This window comes from Bos indicus x Bos taurus, chromosome 6 (genome assembly GCF_003369695.1).
Source record: "Bos indicus x Bos taurus breed Angus x Brahman F1 hybrid chromosome 6, Bos_hybrid_MaternalHap_v2.0, whole genome shotgun sequence".
Taxonomy (NCBI): domain Eukaryota; kingdom Metazoa; phylum Chordata; class Mammalia; order Artiodactyla; family Bovidae; genus Bos; species Bos indicus x Bos taurus.
In genome coordinates, this window is record NC_040081.1 from 42,225,767 (window position 1) to 42,247,351 (window position 21,585).

General features: G+C 36.6%; 1 protein-coding gene across 2 annotated transcripts in view; it reads right to left on the reverse strand.

Annotated features, from left to right (window-relative positions):
• Positions 1–21,585, reverse strand: part of ADGRA3 (adhesion G protein-coupled receptor A3) — a 132,304-nt gene that overhangs the window by 60,121 nt on the left and 50,598 nt on the right. For both annotated transcript variants that reach the window (XM_027544170.1, XM_027544171.1), the window contains exons 4-8: positions 19,137–19,208; positions 12,646–12,717; positions 9,685–9,845; positions 7,819–8,032; positions 2,657–2,821 (exon numbers count right to left, since the gene is read on the reverse strand). In XM_027544170.1, coding sequence (XP_027399971.1) covers positions 2,657–2,821; positions 7,819–8,032; positions 9,685–9,845; positions 12,646–12,717; positions 19,137–19,208 — 684 coding nt within the window. The remainder of the gene's footprint in view (positions 1–2,656; positions 2,822–7,818; positions 8,033–9,684; positions 9,846–12,645; positions 12,718–19,136; positions 19,209–21,585) is intronic.

A 21,585-nucleotide genomic window follows, 5' to 3' on the forward strand; every position in this document is an offset into this window, starting at 1 on the left:
AGAAAGACAGTTAGTATACTTGCAGAAAGGACTGCCATCCTTAAAGTGGCCTGCCTGCAATGCTGGCCTTTCAGTGGCACCCAGGAATTTGGGGCTTTTTGTGTTCACAGTTAACTGGTAAGAGTGATTCACTTTACCTAGACAGTCTGCGGAAGCCATATGGTGTGTGCTGAGCACCTGCTTTCATCCTGAGGGTCTAAAGTTTTGGAATGAGATAGACAGAGGTTGCCTTTATGAACATTTCCCAACAGGAGTTTTGGATGCTGAGACTCCAATCGTCTTCCCTGGGCAAAAACACTATACAGAGGCTGCTGCCTTTTCAAGGCTGGAGGAGGGGTAGGCTCTGCATGAGCCTCCTGGGAGGCAGAGATAATCAAGAACTTACACACTGATCGCCCCAGAATCCATCTGTGTCTTTTCCCCTTATTATCCGGCTAGGTATATTACTACATCACTACATCTGAGCTGTGACCACAGCTGCATGCTGAGTCCTGTGAGTCCTTTCAACAAACTTTTGCACTTGGGAAGTGGTCTTGAAAACATCCAATAACATATACAACCAAATTTATCTGAGTGAAACCCAGATAAATTGCATAGGTACTGTGCAAGTGACTACACCAACCTGCTGGCGTGAAATCAGCACTAACTGGACTGGGAGAAATCTTTGTTATTTGAGCTCTATTTCTCCAAAACTGGGAATGAAAATAATGTATTTAATAAAAGCTACAGATGACTTACAACATATGAACTTCTAAATTATAATATCAGCCACACCAAAATGTAATGCATTATCAAAAACTGTATAAATAGATCAAGCAATGCTAAACTAAATTTTATTAATGCAGTGGAAGTTCTAACTGTATTATATCTTAAGGAGTGTCAAAAGATAAATAATTCATTAATCAGTTAAACAGATTCTTCTTCTATTTTTAAAAATGAAAACACTCCAAAACTATAAGTAAAGACAGATAATACACCATAAATAGAAAAAATCCTATGATTATTTAATAAAGGCATTGAATGTAACAAAATTAACAAATGGTATCTATTTCACTTCAAAGTATACTGTATAAATATTACAAGTTAACAGTTAATCCACATAAAAGACTTATCTGTTGGCAACAATAAATTATGATTTCCACGCACACATTATCCAGAAGAATTTTAAATGGGGGAGGAGAAAGGAAAGTCAAAAGGGAATTTAAAAAAAAAAATCAATGAAGAACTAGCTGAGCTAAAGTTGTCATTGCTTCTTCACCTTGGACTTGAAAGAATAACAACAAAGAGTTTTTTTCTTATCCTTAAAAATCAGACTTATAGCCACAAGGCAGCAAAAATACCAATCACAGACAGTGTAAACCAACCGTGTATTCAAAAATCTCTATGCTGCTTTAAAGAGCTACATATTTCCCTTCATTTATATTAACTATAAACTGATTATTAAAATCCTGAACATAAAGCATTTTAGGTAAATAATAAGTTTAAAGATAATGTTTTAAAGCAACTTTGAAAGACAGGGGAGTCTAAAGTAAAAGTTGTTACCGCTCACAAATTCTAAACTTTCTATTAAAAAGCAAAAACAAAACCACCGCATTTAAGTCAATCTGCTTATCCTAACAGGGTCCAACACTAGAGGCTCCCCAGCTTTCAGGCCACCCAACAGCTTTCTTTTCTCAAAGTCCCCTGATTTAATTGCTAGAAGAACCACACAGCGGAGGGAAACTGGGTGTGTGTTTCTGCTAAGTACAATGTCTACTGACTGTCTGCAGTTAAAACTGAATTAACACAACAAAACCTTCCAAAGGCCATCCAAAAAAAGCCCCTCAGAAACAGGAAATGCTGTTAACCTGTCTGAATTTCACATTATTTGAGTGGAATTTCCAAAATGTTTCTTAAGGTAGTGGTTCTTAACTACTACAACAAAACTACAAAATAAAAATAAACACTTCTGGCTCAACCTTCAGAGACTCATCAATCAATAGATCTGAGATAAAGTTCAGGCACCTGTTTTTACTTTTAGTTTCCATAAATGATTCTGAAATCACCATTCTAAAGGGCAGTCCTTAGATATATAAGGATATATATGTGAATAAAGTCAAAGTGAAGTCGCTCAGTCGTGTCCGACTCTTTGCAACCCAATGGACGGTAGCCTACCAGGCTCCGAGATCCATGGGATTTTCCAGGCAAGAATACTGGAGTGGGCTGCCATTTCCTTCTCCAGGGGATCTTCCCAACCCAGGGATCGAACCTGGGTCTTCTGTATTGCAGACAGACGCTTTACCGTCCTGAGCCACTAGAGCGATCCTATTATATATGTGAATACATTTCTCAAATTCTTACTGAAGACAGGAGACCAATTACATACATCTATACTTCCGTGGTGGCTCAGATGGTAAAGCGTCTGTCTATAATGCGGGAGACCTGGGTTCGATCCCTGGGTCAGGAAGATCCACTGGAGAAGGAAATGGCAGTCCGCTCCAGTACTACTGCCTGGAAAATCCCATGGACGGAGGAGCCTGGTAGGCTACAGTCCATGGGGTCCCAAAGAGTCAGACACGACTGAGCTACTTCACTTCCTCACTTACTTACTTATGCCTTTGAGAATAAAAAGAATTGGGGCAAATCAGCCCCTTTCAGCACTCTTCAAGTCACTGACCTGAAATCTCCTTTATTGTTCACCACCCGCTCAGGAGGACAGTACTGTGCAGAGCTTTCTAAGACCACAATATCCACGGTTCTTGTATTGTTCCCACGTTTGGTCTGGACGTGGCAGCCCCAATTTCCAGTCGATCCAGCCTGAATATTAGAAATGGTTAGGGCACTGCATGAAGAAAGAGTTTAAAGAGAGAAAATATGGTTAGGCAAGAAGGGAGACAACATGTGCTTCGATCATGCATTTAGCAAACATGAATGTGTGCTGGAGGCTAAGCGCTTGCTAGATAAAAATGAATAAAAAAAACGATCCCTCCGTTTAAGTACTTCAGCAGCAAGTCAAGAGCTGGCTGTAACATAAGAATGAATGGAGGGCAGTGGCACTGAGACTCCAGGAAAAGGGAGAGCAGGCCATGCCACAGAGGGAAACCAAGCACCAAAACAGAAACATCACAGCACTGCCTTCAGCAAAACTAATGGAGAGGCTATGTTTTCCGTTTTGTATCTAAGTTCATTCGTATCTGTTTCTTTAGATTTCACACATAAGGGATAAAAACAGAAACAGACCCACAGACATAGTAAACTAACTTATGGTTCTCAAAGGGAAAGGAGGGAAGAAGGATAAATTGAGTTTGGGATTAACATATACATACTACTACACATGAAACAGGCAACCAACAAGGACCTAGTGTATAGCACAGGAACTATACTCAATATTTTGTAATAACCTATAAGGGAAAGAATCTGGAAAATATATCTATACACACACAGGTCTAACTGAATCACTTTGTACACCTGAAACCAACACAACGTTGTAAATCAACTACACTGCAATAAGAAAAAAGAGAAAAAAAAAAAAATCAAAAGCCTAACAATTAAAAAACTAGCAGGGAAGTTACCAAGTTACATCTTGGGAATTCTAGGGAAAATATTCAAGCATGAAGGAGACTAATATAAAGTGTGTAATTAATATTTAAAATGAAATATCTTATGGAAAAGGGGGGAAACCTATTAAGTCTCTAAAAAGATTTAATAAATTACCAATTAAGGCTTTTAAAAAAGTAGCTTTTCATTTAAAAGTATACTTCAACTTCTAATAACAGCTATATTTCTGAACAGCTGTCAGAAAATTCAACTTTCAAGATGACATCATAATTCTCTAATATAAAACCTATTAATTAAGAGCAAATGGCAGAATCTTCAATTAACCTTTATTCCCCCCACATGATCTATCATACTTTGCTTTTATGTAGATACAGATAAATCATTAGACATAAAGCATGTATCATTTTAATTAACTCACTAAAGACTGTCTTGAAGTTACTATACATTTTTGTAGCTTCCTAAATCATTAATGGCTACACAACAATAAATGCTCTAATAAAGACTTTGAGGGACTGTGATTTTGAACCAAAGAAAATGTTTATCATCTTTACTAAGTTAAATACATTAACATATTAAAATAGGTATACTCAAGGTAAAACGACACAGAAGAGTTTGACATTAAATTTAAATAACCAAAACATTGCCAACTAGAATTCTACTTTATATGACTCTACTGAACCAGGAAGAAGTATATAAAAATTCTGGGCAATAAAAAGCATTCTCAAATCCAGAAGTCCCCATATTTTCTCAGTTCATGGTACCTTCACTGACTAGATAACTTTCACAGTGCCCCTAGCCTAAAAGAAACACCTCGGGTGGTTGCAATGACTACATGAAATCCTAAAACTGTGTATATATGTCCTAATACCTTACAGCCATTTGAAAAAAAAAAAAAATCAATTTAAAATAAATATTTCATTCTTACATAACCACAACTGCTTCCTAATGGGTTGCGCATGCTTACTGGGCACTCTAAAATTAATCAGATACAGATCAGACAATGATATCTCTATTTCTTATTCCACAATGATTTTCATACAGTACTTGCTTTGTACCATAGTAATTGTCAAAATACCAGTAACTAAGATGTGACACAAACAAAAGGGAGGCAGCATGATGTAATGTCAACACCCTAACTGCCCAGAGCTGGTAGCTGTGAGATGTCCAGGAATGTCCAGTATCACTATGCTCAAACACTCAAAATACCCCACAGCACCTCTGTCCACTCACTGTAGCATCCCAGAGCATGTTAGCACACGCTCTGGGGAAAATGGTCCTAACATTTTTTAAAGATAACTTTCAGCAATACCTTCAATGTCTAAAACCAATTATCAGAATAAATTTTTCAAGAATCCTCAGCACAACACATTAGGAGATTTAAGGAGAAGGGGTAGCTTCAATTTCAATGTCCAGGAAAAATACAAACTCCAGTTCTTATTAATGAAGGCTCAATGACATGCAAAGACCAATGAAGAATCAAGAGGTCTATGAGGCTACCCAATCCAATAACCACATATTTCCTTCTCCTACAACTTTCTATTATTCTGGAGCTAACTCCAGGTAAAGGACTTCCCAGTCTTCATATGAAAGACTTTCACTTTAGTAAGTATTCCTATCAACAAAAAACCATTGTGCGAAGTTGCTATCCTTTGAATTAATTTTTTTAATGCTAATGGAATTTAGATTAAGTTAAACATGACAGAGAAATGAATTTATAAAGTAAATCTGGTTACTTGTTACAAAATTGAAGAAGCCTAAATTGAAGCTCTTGGAACTATATTCAATACCCTGTGATGAACCATAATAGAAAAGAATCTGAAAAAGTGTGTGTGTATATATACATATATGTATAAGTATGTATATATATAACTGAGGCACTTTGCTATATAGCAGAAATTAACACAGCACTATAAATTAACTAAACTTCAGTAAAACTTTAAAAAATAAAGCTTTTATTCAGACAAGAGTTCTATTACATTTTTAAAGCTTTGCTACTGCTAAGTCACTTCAGTCGTGTCCGACTCTGTGCGATCCCATAGACAGCAGCCCACCAGGCTCCCCCGTCCCTGGGATTCTCCAGGCAAGAACACTGGAGTGGGTTGCCATTTCCTTCTCCAATGCATGAAAGTGAAAAGTGACAGTGAAGTTGCTCAGTCGTGTCCGACCCTCAGCTACCCCATGGACTGCAGCCTTCCAGGCTCCTCCGTCCATGGGATTTTCCAGGCAAGAGTACTGGAGTGGGGTGCATACTATATGTCAATTATTGTCTACTCAGACAATAAACTACTTCAAGTCTACAATTTGGTAACTTCTAACATATGTATACACTTGTGAAATTATCACCACAGTAAAAACAATGTAACAGACTCTTCTCACTGGGACTTAATACACTGATGCAAAGAATACACAAAACATTCCTAACAGTCTTAACCCCTAGTAAGCGAACTCTGCTTCTGGTAATAGTAGAGTGAAAGAAAGTGCGAGTTGCTCAATCATGTCTGACTCTTTGTGACCCCATGGACGGTAGCCCTCCAGGCTCCTCTGTCCGTGGAATTCTCCAGGCAAGAATACTGGAGTGGATTGACATTCCTTTCTTGGCTCCTATCAAACCACACTCCCGACATTTAACAGCTATAAGCTGTAGACAAACTACAGTCAACTATCTGAACACATGGTGAGTGATCCAAAGTGAGCAGAAGCCAAAGAGGAACTGACTTTAGAAAAAAGAGATTGGCACTGGGGAGTAACCAGGAAAATTTTTTAATGACTTTTGCCAAAGGGCAGGCATTATTCAAAAAGAAACTCAAAATCTGAGTGGTTGAAAAATCAGAGACAGAGGTGAAAGCAGCCTGGCTAGAAGCCCAAACTTGTGCATATGTAATTCACCCAGTTCTTTAACTGATCCCTGACCTACATGCAGACACAGCAAACACCAAGCAGATTTCAGTGGCTGCCTACTACACAAAAGCCAGATCCAGGAGTTTTAGCTTAACCAAAAGCTAACTGCTCAATGAAACAAAATCAGCTGTCTTTGAGAAGAATACAAAAGAATCCAGAGTCAGGGGTCAGCAAACGTTTTCTTTGAAGGCCACACAGTAAATACTTTAGGTTTTGCTGACTGAGAAGCAATACTATTTGGAAGGTATCTGTATAACCATTTGATAGGTAACCATTTAAAACTATAAAAAAAATTAATAGGCCAGATTTGTCCCATAAGCTGTACTTTGTCAGCTTCTCCACAGCAAATCATTCACAATATCTAGGATACAATCCAACATTACCAGACATATAAATAATACTTTTTAAAGTAGAAAATATAAACCATATTCATAAAAAATAAGCAGGGCGATGACCCCCATATAACCCAGATACTAAGAGGCAAGGATTTAAGGGTTTCTACTATAAAAGTTCAAAGACATAAATGAAAATATGCTTCTAAGGAAATCTCAGAAGAGAAAGAGAAATTATGAAATAGAATATTCAAACCTCAAAATTCCCAGATCTGAGACTGAACTCAGAGAACTATTAGTTTCTTGGTAGTTTTTTCATGCACTTTTGTAATACTACATAAAGTACCTCAGTAGAAAGTTATAGCTCTATCCTTAAATATTCAAGTTGAGGTCTAACGTCATAAAATTGATAAAAAGGAAAGAGAAAAACATAGAAAAGGCTTGGAGAGATACTCAGAGACAGAGGCAGAGAGCAGGAAAGAGAAAATTCAATGCCTACAGATTAACATATCACCAAAATAAAATACAATGAGTGATAACATTTATTTTTATCCTGTTTTTTGTACTTTAACTTCATTCAAACTATTGTGGCACTTGTACCAACCATGAGGTTAACAGGTAGTATACTGTTTTATACTAACAGGATGAAAAAGGCAGTATCTTAAAATGCAACATTAATCATAAGACAGTGAAAATTAGGTGATTCCTAGAAGTGAAATTCTGCGCTTATTAATAGCAGCAGGAAATAGTTGGAAATTAAGTTTGGTAAAAAAAAAGGTTACATTTTTTCCTCTTAAAACTTTAAACAAAAAGTCTCCAGCTTTTAAAGTGTTTCCCTTCTACCTTATGCTTTTTTACCTCCAAAACTAGATGGAAAAGATAAATAAAAGATAACTTTCAAAGATAAATAACAATCAGAAAAAGAAATGTCAGACATTTGCTTTTTAAATGCAAGAAGGTAAAATATTAATTTAAACGTCAACTAAACATTACAATTTCTGAGATGATAAATAAAATCTACAGAGACAATTCCTCATCTAAAAAAGTTTACCTTGCAATCAATGAGCAGTTGTGAATCATGTTCTTTTCAACAAAGATACCTTGGGATTCATCAGTTTCGACTATTCGCCCGTCTTGATACCATAACACTTGCATGTCTTGATCAATATATGAAGCCATGCACTGGAAAGGAAGGCTGTCTCCTTCAAATACAACTTGACGATGAGACGGAGTCATGTAGAAAGATGGTAATTCAAGGGGAGGGTCTAGAGACAGGAGAACAAAGACTCAGTAAACAAATACTATATTCACACTACAGAACTTAAAATTATAGAAGTTCGAATTGAAATCTTAAAAATGGAAAAACAAATTCCTCAGTAATCAGCATTCTAGTTTTACCATCAACAAAGATGTTGCTGAATTAAGAGGATCCAAGATGAAAACACCATTAAATAAAATTAAAATTAAACCATTTCACGTCACTTTTACAAAGCTGATATATTTCTTTCCAATAAGAAAAATAAAAGAAGGAAATCTTAAACTACATATGCAAAAACGTACACAAATATCACGGCCCATCAAAAACCTTTAAAATATTCGGTCTCTAACATGACAATTCTACTTTTAGTAGCAAGCTATCCTAAATAGCTAATACGTAAAAATGTACGTAAGGAAATTAATCTTGTTAATGTTTATGGAGTGAGAAATTAACAACCTAAATATGCAGTAATAAAGAAATTATTGTGGCTATATCCCTATAATGTAAAAATAAAAGTTATGGCTATATGTATATAATGAATTGGTATGCATCTTTTATATCAGTATGATGAGGAAACAAGTTTACATTATTTCAAGTTTAAAAATGATACAAAATAATATTAGAGTATGGTATTTTGGATAAAACATAATAAAAAGGTAGAAAATTGATATGTATACCAAGGTATCTTTGATGTTAGCTACCTATGAGTGATAAGAATGTTAAGTATGGATTTTGGTTTTTTTTTTCCTTCTTTCAGTTTTTTCATTTTTCCCCCCAGCTTTATGGAGGTATAATTGACAAAATTATAAGATATTTAAAGTGTACACCAAGGTGATTTCTTATCTGTACACATTATTTCTTTTCATAAATCTTTAATCCAATGAGCACACTTCACATGTGAAACAACAATAATGATGAAAATAAAAGGAAAAAACTGATAGGGTTGTTTATTTCCAAGCACAGAGACTAAACTAGAACCTCCCTCTATCATTGTAAGGACTGTTTCCTGTTTTTTCTGGTTTTTCTTTTTCATTAAACACATGGTAAATGTATTATTTCCCTCAAGTCTTCAGGTATTCTGGAAAATCATGATTTTCAACAAATATGCTATTTCATTGAATGGACTGTCATAAGTAAGCCAATGCCCTATTTTTCAGAATTTAAGATATGTTCTTATATAAAATCTGAAGATTTACACACATAGCTGATGATTTCTCAAGAATTAAGCCCTACTTGCAGAATTAGCTATATCAAGTTGTACCAATTCTCTAAGAACACTAATACTTACTGCCAAGCCACCCTTCAAAACAGCTGTATCAATTCATACCCTATCAATAAAACGCATGATTGCATCCTGAGATTTTAGCACTATCAACGTATTACTGATTTGCTACTAGAAAATATGAAGATCTATACTATTTATTGAAATTGAATTTCATTAAGAAAGCTGTTCAGAACCTAAGAACTTTAAATGCCAATTGAAAAAAACATTTTTTAATTCAACTGACTTAACTGTTGACAAAAACTGAATATTATCAAATTCATGAAGAGTGATGGCTACAATCGGTTCCAACATATAAAAAGAATTCTGAAGTTTGTCAGGAAACACATGGCAGCAAGCAAAACACAGTTAACCGTTTCTCAGCTTTTCTTCCTTACCGCATGTCAACAGCTCCTGCTTCACACCTGTGACTGGCTGGGCCTGAAGAGACTTGGGATAAACACACCGTGTGTCCCGTACCGTGATGTTTCTCTCCTTTACCCAGCGATGCATCCACAGTATGTTACAATCACACAGCAGATACTCAGTCTGAAATTCTCTGTAGCACACAAAATGCAATTTAGACAGTATGGTTAATGAATTAAATTGCACTTTTGCTTTACATTGGCTTAGTCTTTGGTGACAAGCACACAGCTGCTCAATCTCACCTAGGGCACATACTGTACCATCAACTGCTTATGGTTTCCTTCCCAGCGAGATGATGTCGAATGTCTGACCCCAAAATCCCTTCCCACCTGATCCTGGACTGACTCGGCTTTCAATCAAAGATGGTATGTGAACAAAATCGTTTCATCATCTATGAAACATACTTCTGAAGCCCAGGGTACTGGAATATCACATCCACATTCCTTTTGTCTATCAAACTTGTACGGATATGTCATCAGGGCTGTGGCACTATTACTGGAAACTGAAGCTTTCCCCATTTCTTCCAGCATCATTGCCATGTTCTTGGCTTAAATGTCTGCAAACTCTTAATTCTGACAGCATAAAGCAACATATGACTGCTTCGCATGGTTATATTCTGTTTTTCTGATTAGGATGACTAACTTCTAATTCCTAAGAACCACCTTCTGGTGAGTTTACAGCATTATCTTTTATAAACACTGACAATTTTGCTCAATTTTTGCATGAAAATACTTCTTACATTCCTGCTATCTCGGGTTTCAAAAGTCAGATCATTTTTGCAGTCTTTATTTCCTAAACTTCACAGAAATGGCTGACATAAGCCCACTAAAAGGAGATGTCTTCACTAAAAAGCAGTTTTCTGGGTAAGAATGTTAATAGTACCAAAAAGACCAGATAAGAGTTTGAGGCAGGGTGTAGGAGCCACAACTCCTAGTTGTGGCATGTGGGATCTAGTTCCCTGACTGGGGATTGAATCCAGGCCCCATGCAATGGGAACACAGACTCTTAGCCACTGGACCACCAGGGAAGTCCCAGAGCCATGGGTGATACTTGGTGGAAGTGTTTTCCAGGCAAAGGCCTCACAAGTGCAAAGGCCCTGAGGCAGAAGCATGTCTGCCTGGCATCTTGGAGGATTACTATGGAAGACGGGGACTTGACTGGACTTGAGATCAGGGAAGAGTCAGGGAACAAGATGATCCAAAGCCTGTTCACTATGGCAAGTTAGTGGCTTTTACTTTGATCTGAAAAATGATTGCAAATTTTTAAGCATATGAAAATAATACCTGTCAAAAAAATTATTTTTTATAATTATGCGATAATTATTATCTGTCTCAGAGAAAGAGAAAATCACATGACATCCCTTATTGTGAAATCTTAAAAGAAATGACACAAATGAACTTACTTTCAAAACACAAAGAGACTCAGACTTAGAAAACAGAACTCATGGTTGCTGGGGGGAAGGAATAGTTAAGGACTTTGGGAAGGTCCTGTACACACTGCTATATTTTAAATGGATAATCAACAGAGACCTATTGTATAGCATATGGAACTCTGTTCAATGTTATGTGCCAGCCTGGATGGGAGGGGAGTTTGGGGAGAATGGTTGCGTGTATATGTATGGCTGAATCCCTTCACTGTTCACCTGAAACTATCTCAACATTGTTAATCAGCTATACCTCAATAAAAAAATACTTTGGGTATTAAAAATAAAATTAAATTTAAAAAAAAGAAAAAAAAAGTTTGATGTAGGGATTCTAGAAGTACATACATATGTCTGCCATAATGGTGAGAAGCCCCTTGAGCACCTAACCCATTGGCTTTATTCCAATGAAAGCTGCTAAATGAGACTGAAATGATAAATTTACAAAACTAAAGATGAAGAGGAGGGCAGGGAAAGGAAAAAGAAAGGGGAGGGGAAGGGGGGAAAGATAAGAAGTGAGCATACATCAAACAGGCATCTGGCAGAGAAGACATCTTTCACTGGAAAAAGAGACTCAAGTCTGTATGTCACAATAAAAATTTGAAAAACCATTGTATTTAACTGTAATTCCAATAGGAATCAGTAAAAGTTATGCTTTGAGACATATTAATGCTACTGAAAATACAGTAAGCTTCGAAAGTAACTTCTAGACAATCTAATCTCTCACTTAACAAAATTGGTTTTGGGTGTAAAAAAAAAAAACTCAGCCAATTTTAAAGCTACAGAGAACTGTGTAAATATGACCATACACTGACTTCATAAAGCAGACATTCTACATAAGCATGCCTAAAAATATCAGCAATAAGCTGTGAATTCAGTTTGGGGATGGAGTCACAGGATAAAATTAATCTCTAAAACATAACATGAAGTGAAGTGTTAGTCGCTCAGTTGTGTCTGACTCCTTGTGACCCACCCCATTGACTGAGACTCTCCAGGCTCTTCTGTCCATGGGATTCTCCAAGCAAGAATACTGGAGCGGGTTGCCATTTCCTTCTCCAGAAGATCTTCCCAACCCAGGGATGGAACCCAGGTCTCCTATATTGCAGGCAGACTCTTTACCATGTAAGCCACCAGGAAAGCTCTCAAAGAACAACATAAGTCTTAACTATAAACTCTTCATAAGAAGGGAGGCTTATTTTATACTTTGGGGATTTAATTAGGTAAACAAAATATTTTCTAATTTGGAAACACAAAGAAAAATATTACCAACCTATTTAAATATAAATTAGAGAGATAAGAGTATTCTAAGAAGAAAATGGTTGCTCTAGCCTGACACACATTATTAAGGTTTATGGTATGTTTTTCAATGTGAATGCAAACTCTCAAGTGAGATTCTAATTATTGCAAAATCACAAAATTTTCCCATGAAGTCTCTTAAGCCATATAATAACTGTTTTTAATTTTCAGACACTCAGATACATTTACAAAAACAGGAAGAAAAATTCTTACTTACAAAGATCGTAATGAGCCAAGATAATCAAAAGTTCCTTGAGATAATGAAGAAAACAAGTTCCCTGAAAGGTTTCTGGAAAAAAGGAAATAACTTTACTGTAAGAAAGGCGAACAATTATATATCATTTTATATTATATTTCCTAAAACATCCTATCATTAAATACTGTTATTAAGAAGTTATGAAGGTTGTTTTAAATCTCATAGAAAGAAGTATCTAGTAAATATTTTCTCCAAAGTTGAAGAAGAAAATTAACCTTATAAAAAGCAATAAATAAAATTAATTAAAATTACTGCTGGATAAGGATTTTTCTGTTAAATAACATGTAGAACCTCCAAGTTACGTTCCTGAACCTGATTTTCAATCATGCTCTCATTGCAACTAGAACTGCTCTTCAGGAGTTCACTCAGTTTCATTTAAGGAAACAAAAATTAAAAAACAAAGAAAAGGATGGTACAAATAACCAGCAGCAGCTGACAGTCACCTACTAAAATATATTGGAAGAGTGAAACGGGTCCAGGGTTTAATCAAAGACTTGGCATAGAATTCAGTGTTGCCCTTGGGCAGATTACTTAACCTCTCTGGTTTCCCCTTGTATCGTGGCTTTAATAAATATATAAACACTTACAGAGTTTGCTATAAATTGTAGAACACCTTATGCTATTATATGAGTAGTTTGTACAAATCATTTTTTTGTGATTTCTTCCATGCTCGACTTTCATAAGCTCCAGGACAGAAAGGGCTTGTGTGTCTTATTTACTTGGATACCTCTGGAAGCCAGTAAGAAGCCAGAGTATACAGAAGGTGCTCAATTGCAGTGGCTGGCTGTTCAGGACATGGACCCCAGCTTTAGGAGCTGCTACCAAGGGCTCCAGGAAAATGGCAGGATGACCCAACCACCACCAAGATCTGTTCAGTGCCTGCTGTAGTATCAAGAATGCTATAGTCTGACCTAGAATTCTCACCGAAGAAGTCCTGAGACCCGCAGGGAGGCCTGCTTCACGTCCAGAGGCTGAGTTAAATCCTTTAAGCATGGAAAAAAGTGACACCTGAGTAGAAGGATTCCCCAGTGGGGAGAGGGAAGAGACTTGAAGAGGGCAGAGGTCAGCTGTTTCCATGACATCTGCAACGACGTATTTCTGGATGGGAAGACTTAACATTGCACAAACACCAATCCCTCAAAAGTAATATATAATGGACTTCAGTAAAAACATTATTGAATTCATTTTACATATATCTTAGGATAATTTTTTTAATAGAAAAGAGGCTGAGTAAAATAATTTTGATCTTCATAAAAGAATTGCCAAGGAACTTAAAAAATAAAAAGAATACTTTTACATTAAAGAATCATGAAAGCAATGCCTTTTTCTTTTTTGGCTTATCAGAGTGAACACCAAATGTGGATTTTGAAAAGGGTATTACAGCTGATGGAATGCAAATCATAACATTTTAAGAAAGTAACCTGGATGTAATTAAAATGAACAACTGTACTTTTATCAAGGTACCCTATGTGAAATTATAAGATTACTGGGGTTTACTGTAAATAATGTAGGTGGGAAGATAAGAGATATGATGTGGAACTAAAACAAGATAGGCTCTGAGTTGCTAAGTGTTGAAACTGACTGATGGGTACATGGAGATTCCCTGTACAATTATTTGTAATTTTTAGATGTTTGAAAGAGTGTAGTCATTGGAAATAAAAATATATATTACAAGTATAGGATTTAAGTATAAACAAAATGATTGTATCTTATAGGAACCATTAGATTCTAACTGCTAGGTAACTTTATGGTAATTATTAGGTACTATTAATTTGTTTTTCCTTGGAAATCACTGAGGAAGGAATCACATTGGAGAAAGACATGCCATCCTCCCGGTAAATCCCAACACAAAGCATATTTTTCCTCCAGTGTTGGAACAAACTGCTATTTGATTGGCTAGACACCAAGTGAAGTAACTGGCTGATGACCATAAAAATTCACATATACTTTAATACATTAAAGTGAGAGTGATGTCGCTCAGTCGTGTCCAACTCTTTGCGACCCCGTGGACTGCAGCCCACGAGGCTCCTCTGTCCATGGGATTTTCCAGGCAAGAGTATTGGAGTGGGGTGCCATTGCCTTCTCCAGGGGATCTTCCCAACCCAGGGATCGAACCTGAGTCTCCTGCATTGCAGGTAGACGCTTTACCCTCTGAACCACCAGGGAAGCCCTTAATACATTAAAAGCACATTCCAACTCTGAAATGCTTATACCAAAAAAAGCATCATGGGACTGAGAATGACAATGTTCACAGCAAAGTCACTCTCTCATGTCCTAAAACAGCTCATTGAATGGAGTGGCAGGTGAATTATCCACCCACTCCCACTCATGCTGTTTCTTACTCTCTCACTTAATTTTTATTTACTTACTTTTTGTTAAATAGATATTTGCATTCCTGTAAGTTAAATGGGTACGATGCAGCATCTGTGTATGTACAGGCATGTTTACTAGGGCAGACTTGTTAAAGGAGGAGGTAATGAATCAAATGGTACCTCCTTTAACTTAGGAATAATTGACTAAATCATACTGTTCTTTTACCTCATGGCTCAGACAGTAAAGCATCCACCTGCAGTGTGGGAGACCTGGGTTCAATCTCTGAGTTGGGAAGATCCCCCAGAGGAGGGCATGGCTATCCACTCCAGTATTCTTGCCTAGAGAATTCCCATGGACAGAGGAGCCTGGAGGGCTACAGTCCATGCGGTTGCAAAGAGTCAGACACAACTGAGCGACTAAGCACAGCGTACTGTTCTATACTTGTGGAATATTCTGTTAGCTAGTCAGAAGCATGAACAAAAACATTCTCCTGAAAAGATAACGGTATTCTCCTAAAAAGTATTCTCCTAAAAAGATAATGGTACCTTGGTAAAATTTTTTTAAGTAAGTTGTCAAGTAGAATACACTTTTTAAAGATTTTTTTTGATGTAGATCATTTTTAAAGTCTTTATTGAATTTTTTACAATACCGCTTCTATTTTATGTTTGGGGTTTTGGTCACAAGGCATGTGGGATCTTAGCTTCCCAACCACAGATCGAACCCTTTCCCCCTGAACCGAAAGGTGAAGTCTTAACCACTGGATCACCAGGGAAGTCCAGAGTATAGCACATTTTTAAAGCCCTGTGCGGATGCCTACACATTTGCAGGGGCAATAGAAAAGTCTGAGAATATATACACTGGACAGTATATGCTATCTCAGAAGGGTATGTTTGAACAGATGAAGGGGAAATTCAACTCTTTCTACATATCTCTCTATATGGCTTTATTACTTAACAACAATAATTTTTAAATTGTAGAAAGGAAGTTCTTATAAATATCACTCGATTGACAGAAAAATATTAAAGGTATAATTCTTAGAGGAAAAACACAGGTTTTAAATTGATCAAAATTCATAAAGAAAATTAAAAGCAAAGTTTTGATTTTTTTGGATCTCCTAACAACTACTCTGTAAGCTAACTTCGTAAGTGAACGACAGAGACTTCACTGGAGTCCATTATTAGTTCCATCCTTTTTCTGCCAGTTACTCCTAGGGTTAGAGTGGGAACCTCTGGGAGGATGGCTTCACTTCCCAGAACTTCTCCATCAATAAAGGCAGAGATCAATACACAGATTCAATCAATTTACCTACCACACCCAAGTCCACTGAACACTCTGACGTATGTCATTTTTCAATTTTTACACTAAATCGCCAATGAGAAGTCTGGGTGGGAATGCTACAGGCCTTCTGCCAAGGTTTCCAGGCTCCGTGGCTAAGAGGCCAAGTGAGTCTAAGGGTCCAAAGTTCCAGGGTAAGCCAAAGAGTTAAGCTGAAGAGGTAGCAGAGGAAAGAGCTAGAACAGTAATCTACTCTAGACTTATTTCTTTTGCACATTTACTCTATAGGGTGGGAAATATTAGTAATACAGAGCTTCTCTGACTCTTAACCTAAAAATGTACTGCATGTCCCTTAACTAATCAGACTCTCTTTTCCACTTGCTAGAATGAAAATGTTATTCTCCATATCTGAAATACCAAATGCTATCAGCCTTTACAAGCAACATACAACCTGGCTTAGACAGCCCAGAAAGCTATGCAGTCCACACACAACACCCATCCAAAGGTTCCTGATTCAATGCTCGAGAACTATGTCAACCCAAATGATCACAAGCAACTCCACTGCAAAGCATTCCTGAATGCTAAGAAGCTACCACAACTGCTAATTTTTCCTATGTGTTTATGTTTATGTGTTTAGTACTGATCATTTTTCTTCAGTTCAGTTCAGTCACTCAGTCGTGTCCGACTCTTTGCGACCCATGGACTGTAGCCCGCCGGGCTCCTCTGTCCATGGACTTTTCCAGGCAAGAATACTGGAGTGGGTTGCCATTTTCTTCTTCAGGGGATCTTCCCGACTCAGGGATTGAACCCATGTCTCCTGGGTCTCCTGCATTGCAGGCGGATTCTTTACCCAAAGAGCCATGCAGGAAGTCTTAATTTTTCTTAGAACAGTATTTGAAGGATATGTCAGGTATAGTTCTATACGTGCCATACTGCTGCATTTAAGAGGGCTATCATCTACTATTACATGGACTACAAAATTATCTCAATCAATCACAAAGTAGGAAACTTGGTAGTGTTATTTCTATGTTTTAATGACTCACTGGATATATGTCCGTTATGTTCTATGTCCTGTAAATTCTCGCACAGGTATCAGAGAATTGGTAAAAATGTAAGAGACAATCCAGGCTTTAAAATTTGCAACAATATTAGATTTTAAGGCAGGAGGCAAAAACAAAAAAGTGTATAGTAACCTGCTTTAATGTAAGCACTGTCCAAAACAACACTTTTGCCTAAAGAACTTCTGCTGTTGAGTCAAAAATCCCTAGACCAAAGCTATAAATCCATCTGGAACTAAAGTCAAGAAAATGGTAAACCTCAGACTCCTTCTTTCACTATTTGATTCATAACTACTCAAAAGCATAACACATTTTTCTCCATAAATGCCTCAGGTTGCCAATTCTTACACTTTCCTCAAAAACAAAAATTAAAAACTCTCGATATAATAAAGGCACTGAAACAAAACTGTAATCCACTTACAAAAAAAGAACACTGTAATAGATTTAACTGATTTCTAGCAATGAGTAAAGCTGTACACCAAGTCAATCTTTTATTTAAAAACATATACTGGGGCCATCTATCTTTCCCCCAGAGCTAAAGGGCACACTGAAAAATACGAATTTGCTGACTGAGGAGCAAGAGTACTTTGTTCTATTCTGACAAGTGAGACCCATCGCTTACTGTAGAGATGAAATAACCTCAGTACTTAAGCCCATATGGCTTTTTCAAAGTTAACTTGAACACAACAGATGAAACATCCTAAAAAGCTACAAAGGGAAAGAGCCCAGCATAGGCGATCTCAGAACTAGAACTTCTACCTCAAAATCCTGCCTTGCATGCTGCACCCTGTTTCTAGATTGCTGTTCTCTAAATCATGATTTATGCCATTTCCCCACATCAATGTCTTCCAGAGGCCTCCTAGGATTGAGTCAGTTCTAAGCTTCAGTCTGCCTTTCTTGCATAAAGCTCTATTACAGGTAACTGTCCTTACTTCTAGTTATTCTCAGATTCTTAACTTTAAAAATAAAACTAAAATATATTTGATGATATATACAAAGTTCTCCATTTATATTAGATATAAATTATAAGAAACAGGTATAGATAATTCAAATGCTAATTAATCCTTCTAATAACTTTGAGGTACTATTAATCCTACTGTACAGACAAAAAACAGAAAAGCTTGAGAGGTCACCTATAAACACAAGGTCAGAGGAGTGACTTCAATGGTCAGTCTATGCATAAGACTATCAGCTTTCACCTTGACAAACTGGCCTCGCTCTGATTTCTATCATTTGCTTGACTTCTTTTCCCTTCTAAGGATCTGGACCATTAGCTCAATATTCACCTCTTCAAAGAAATTTTCCCAAACCATCAAAGCTTTTGATCATGTGTCTCAATATGGACCTATTCTCTAGGTCCACTATGCACACATACTACATCGCGTGTGTGCATGTGTATGTGGAGCAGTGGATGTCATGCATTATTATATTCTGATGACATTATATCTCCATGATTAAATTTCCAGCTCCTTATCCCCTACCTTCAATCTTTCCCAGGGAAAGGTTGAAGGCAGGAGAAGAACAGGATGACAGAGGATGAGATGGTTGGATGGCATCACCAACTCAATGGACATGAGTTTGAGCAAGCTTTAGGAGCTGGTAATGGACAGGGAGGCCTGGCATGCTACAGTCCATGGGGTCGTAAAGAGTTGGACATGACTGAGTGACTGAACTGAACTATCCCCCTACCAGTTCTATAACCTCTACAGTTGCTATTTTAATGTTAAACATATAAGTGGTCATAAAAATGTGGGTACTGGTTCATATGCTTCCTTGTATTACAATATGGAAGACAGAGGTACTTACAGCCTAACCAGATTGGTGAGTCCTCGGAATATATCTGCATTCAGACATCCTATTCGGTTGTTTGTCAGATCCCTAAGGAGAAAGGGGAAAAGTATCTTCAATTAGTTCTCCTGGTTAATGAAGGTTTCATACATTTCATATTCAAGAATGGCACCCAGGTATCACACAAGACTTTTCTTTTAAGCATCTCTAACATATTCACCTATCTCAAGTACAGCACTGAGAGAAGAAATAATCCTTGCTTTCACTTACTTCTGGCACGTAGAAAACTAACTGCTGTTTAATTACAGTGCCCTCAATATTTAAAGCCATTTACTCCTGGAAAATGACTCAAGATAAAACCAATCTATCTTACTGCCTGTGATGATATACACAGCTCATCACGCTGGTAAGTTAGGGAACAGAGCTGATCTAAGGCAACATCCAAGAGACAACGGGTAAAAAGGTACATTATCACAATCCCCAAACTTTTATTTCCTCAAGAACAAGTGAAACTTAATGCTAACTTCATTCCTTAAATACTCAGAAGTTTTGACTGTAATGAAAAAACAACTGAGCTAGCTTTTACTTTACAGATCTGTCATTTAGGCTCCAAGCCAAATTACTTTATCACAATATCTAGGTAATGGCCCATATTTTTTCAGTCACTCCTAAACTTCTTATAGTTCCTATCAAATGTTACTTTGAAACCATTTTTTTTTTCTCCTCCTCAATGTAGGTAACTTTTTCCCTTTTATCTGTAATAAGTTTAGTATTTTGTTCTTTCCACACTATTTTTATTCATACCAAGCACAGTGAACACAATTTTATACTTCAATTAAGATTTATTTTAATTAGGAGATAACTATTTCTTCAAATAAGAGAGCATAGCTTTCATCATTTCCCATCAGTGGATTTACTATGAAAGCCCTAAAACAATGAATCTTTGTTTTTCTCAGTTATTAAGATTTGGGATTATTGGTCATTTTTTATTTCAATAAAAGAAGTAAAACAAGCTTTCTAAGCCAAACTTTAAAAAATATTTTTCTCGTATTTTCTTCACTGTCTGTATTATTCTCTGTAATAGAGAAGGACATATTCTTTGAATTTCACTGAGTTACTCTTTAGAGACTTATACCAACCATTTCTAAACTAAAACTGTCAGATTCTAAATTATACACTTGGTAATGGGGGGGGAGGTATTAGTCTGATAGAAATTACAAAGACTTCATATTTGAATTCAGTACCCACTCATTAATTTTTTCCTTTAGATATTTTAAAAGCTAGTTTAGGTAATCCCTAGTATTCAAAAATTTCATAGCTCTGTTTTCCCTTTCTTATGGCAACTTTTGATTTAAAAAAATATGTTAAGCAATACAAGTTTTTATCTACATTCATTATGCTCTAGCTCCTCAGAATATTAAAGCTAAGTATTTAATCGTGTGGGACTTTTCTTTATTCCGGCTGATTTTCCTTCTATTTCTGGGCTTTACTATTTAAGAAAATGAGGCATCATCGTGTGAAGTGTTGCTTAAACAAGCATTTTGAGTTCTATTCATTATCTTGTCTCAGTTCTGAGTTTTAAATGGTGTAATTACCATTGATTCTTTGGGAAACAATTTCATTACAGCTATACCTATTTAAAATGGAATTTAGGTACTGATAATGAGTTTTCATTTGAATTGAGAATCAGCTTGAATTTTGTTGATAAAGCAAAAGAGAAACTGAATGGGTCTAGGTTTTACCTACTTCTGATAGTTTATTCTCCAGAAAGCCACTGACTTAATCTTCCTGATCCAAATTATCTATAAAGTAAAGGTATGGGACACTGACAGAAACACTTTATATGCAGCTGCTGAGTGAGATGCACAACTGAATGATTTAAGGCCTCATAAGAAAAAGTGCCTGTAGTCAAGAAGTGACTAGCAGATACCTTTCTATCTCATGGAGTTTTCATACAGAACTCTCTCAGCTTGCAAGCTGTATACCAAGTTAGCTGTTTGGAATTAAGACCGAATTTTCTAGTGGGAAGATTATAAATGACAATTACCTTCCTAGACATGAGCACCAGAGACTACTTAATGTGTAATGCAATGAAAAAATGCTAAAGCAACATCTGGGACAATCATGGTAATTAAATTAAGTGCTACTGAACAAGAAAATTTTAAATTCATTTTGGATAGCAATATGTGAAAAACTATTTACTGAAGGATAAAGAACTGATGGAGAACACAGGCTATTTTGCAGTATGCTTGAAAGAGCCTGATGAAGCTGCTTTTTATTAAGAGTTGAGTTTCCTTCAATCTCTACCTCAACATGCAGATACTATCATATTAAGCTCCCTATTATCAGAAAGCAGAACACGGACAGTCACGTGATCAGAGAAGGTGAGAATAAGTGGACTTGTCTGGCCATATGATACCACCCTCCTCCCTCCTCTTGGAACAACTAGTTGTAGTAATTCTCCAGC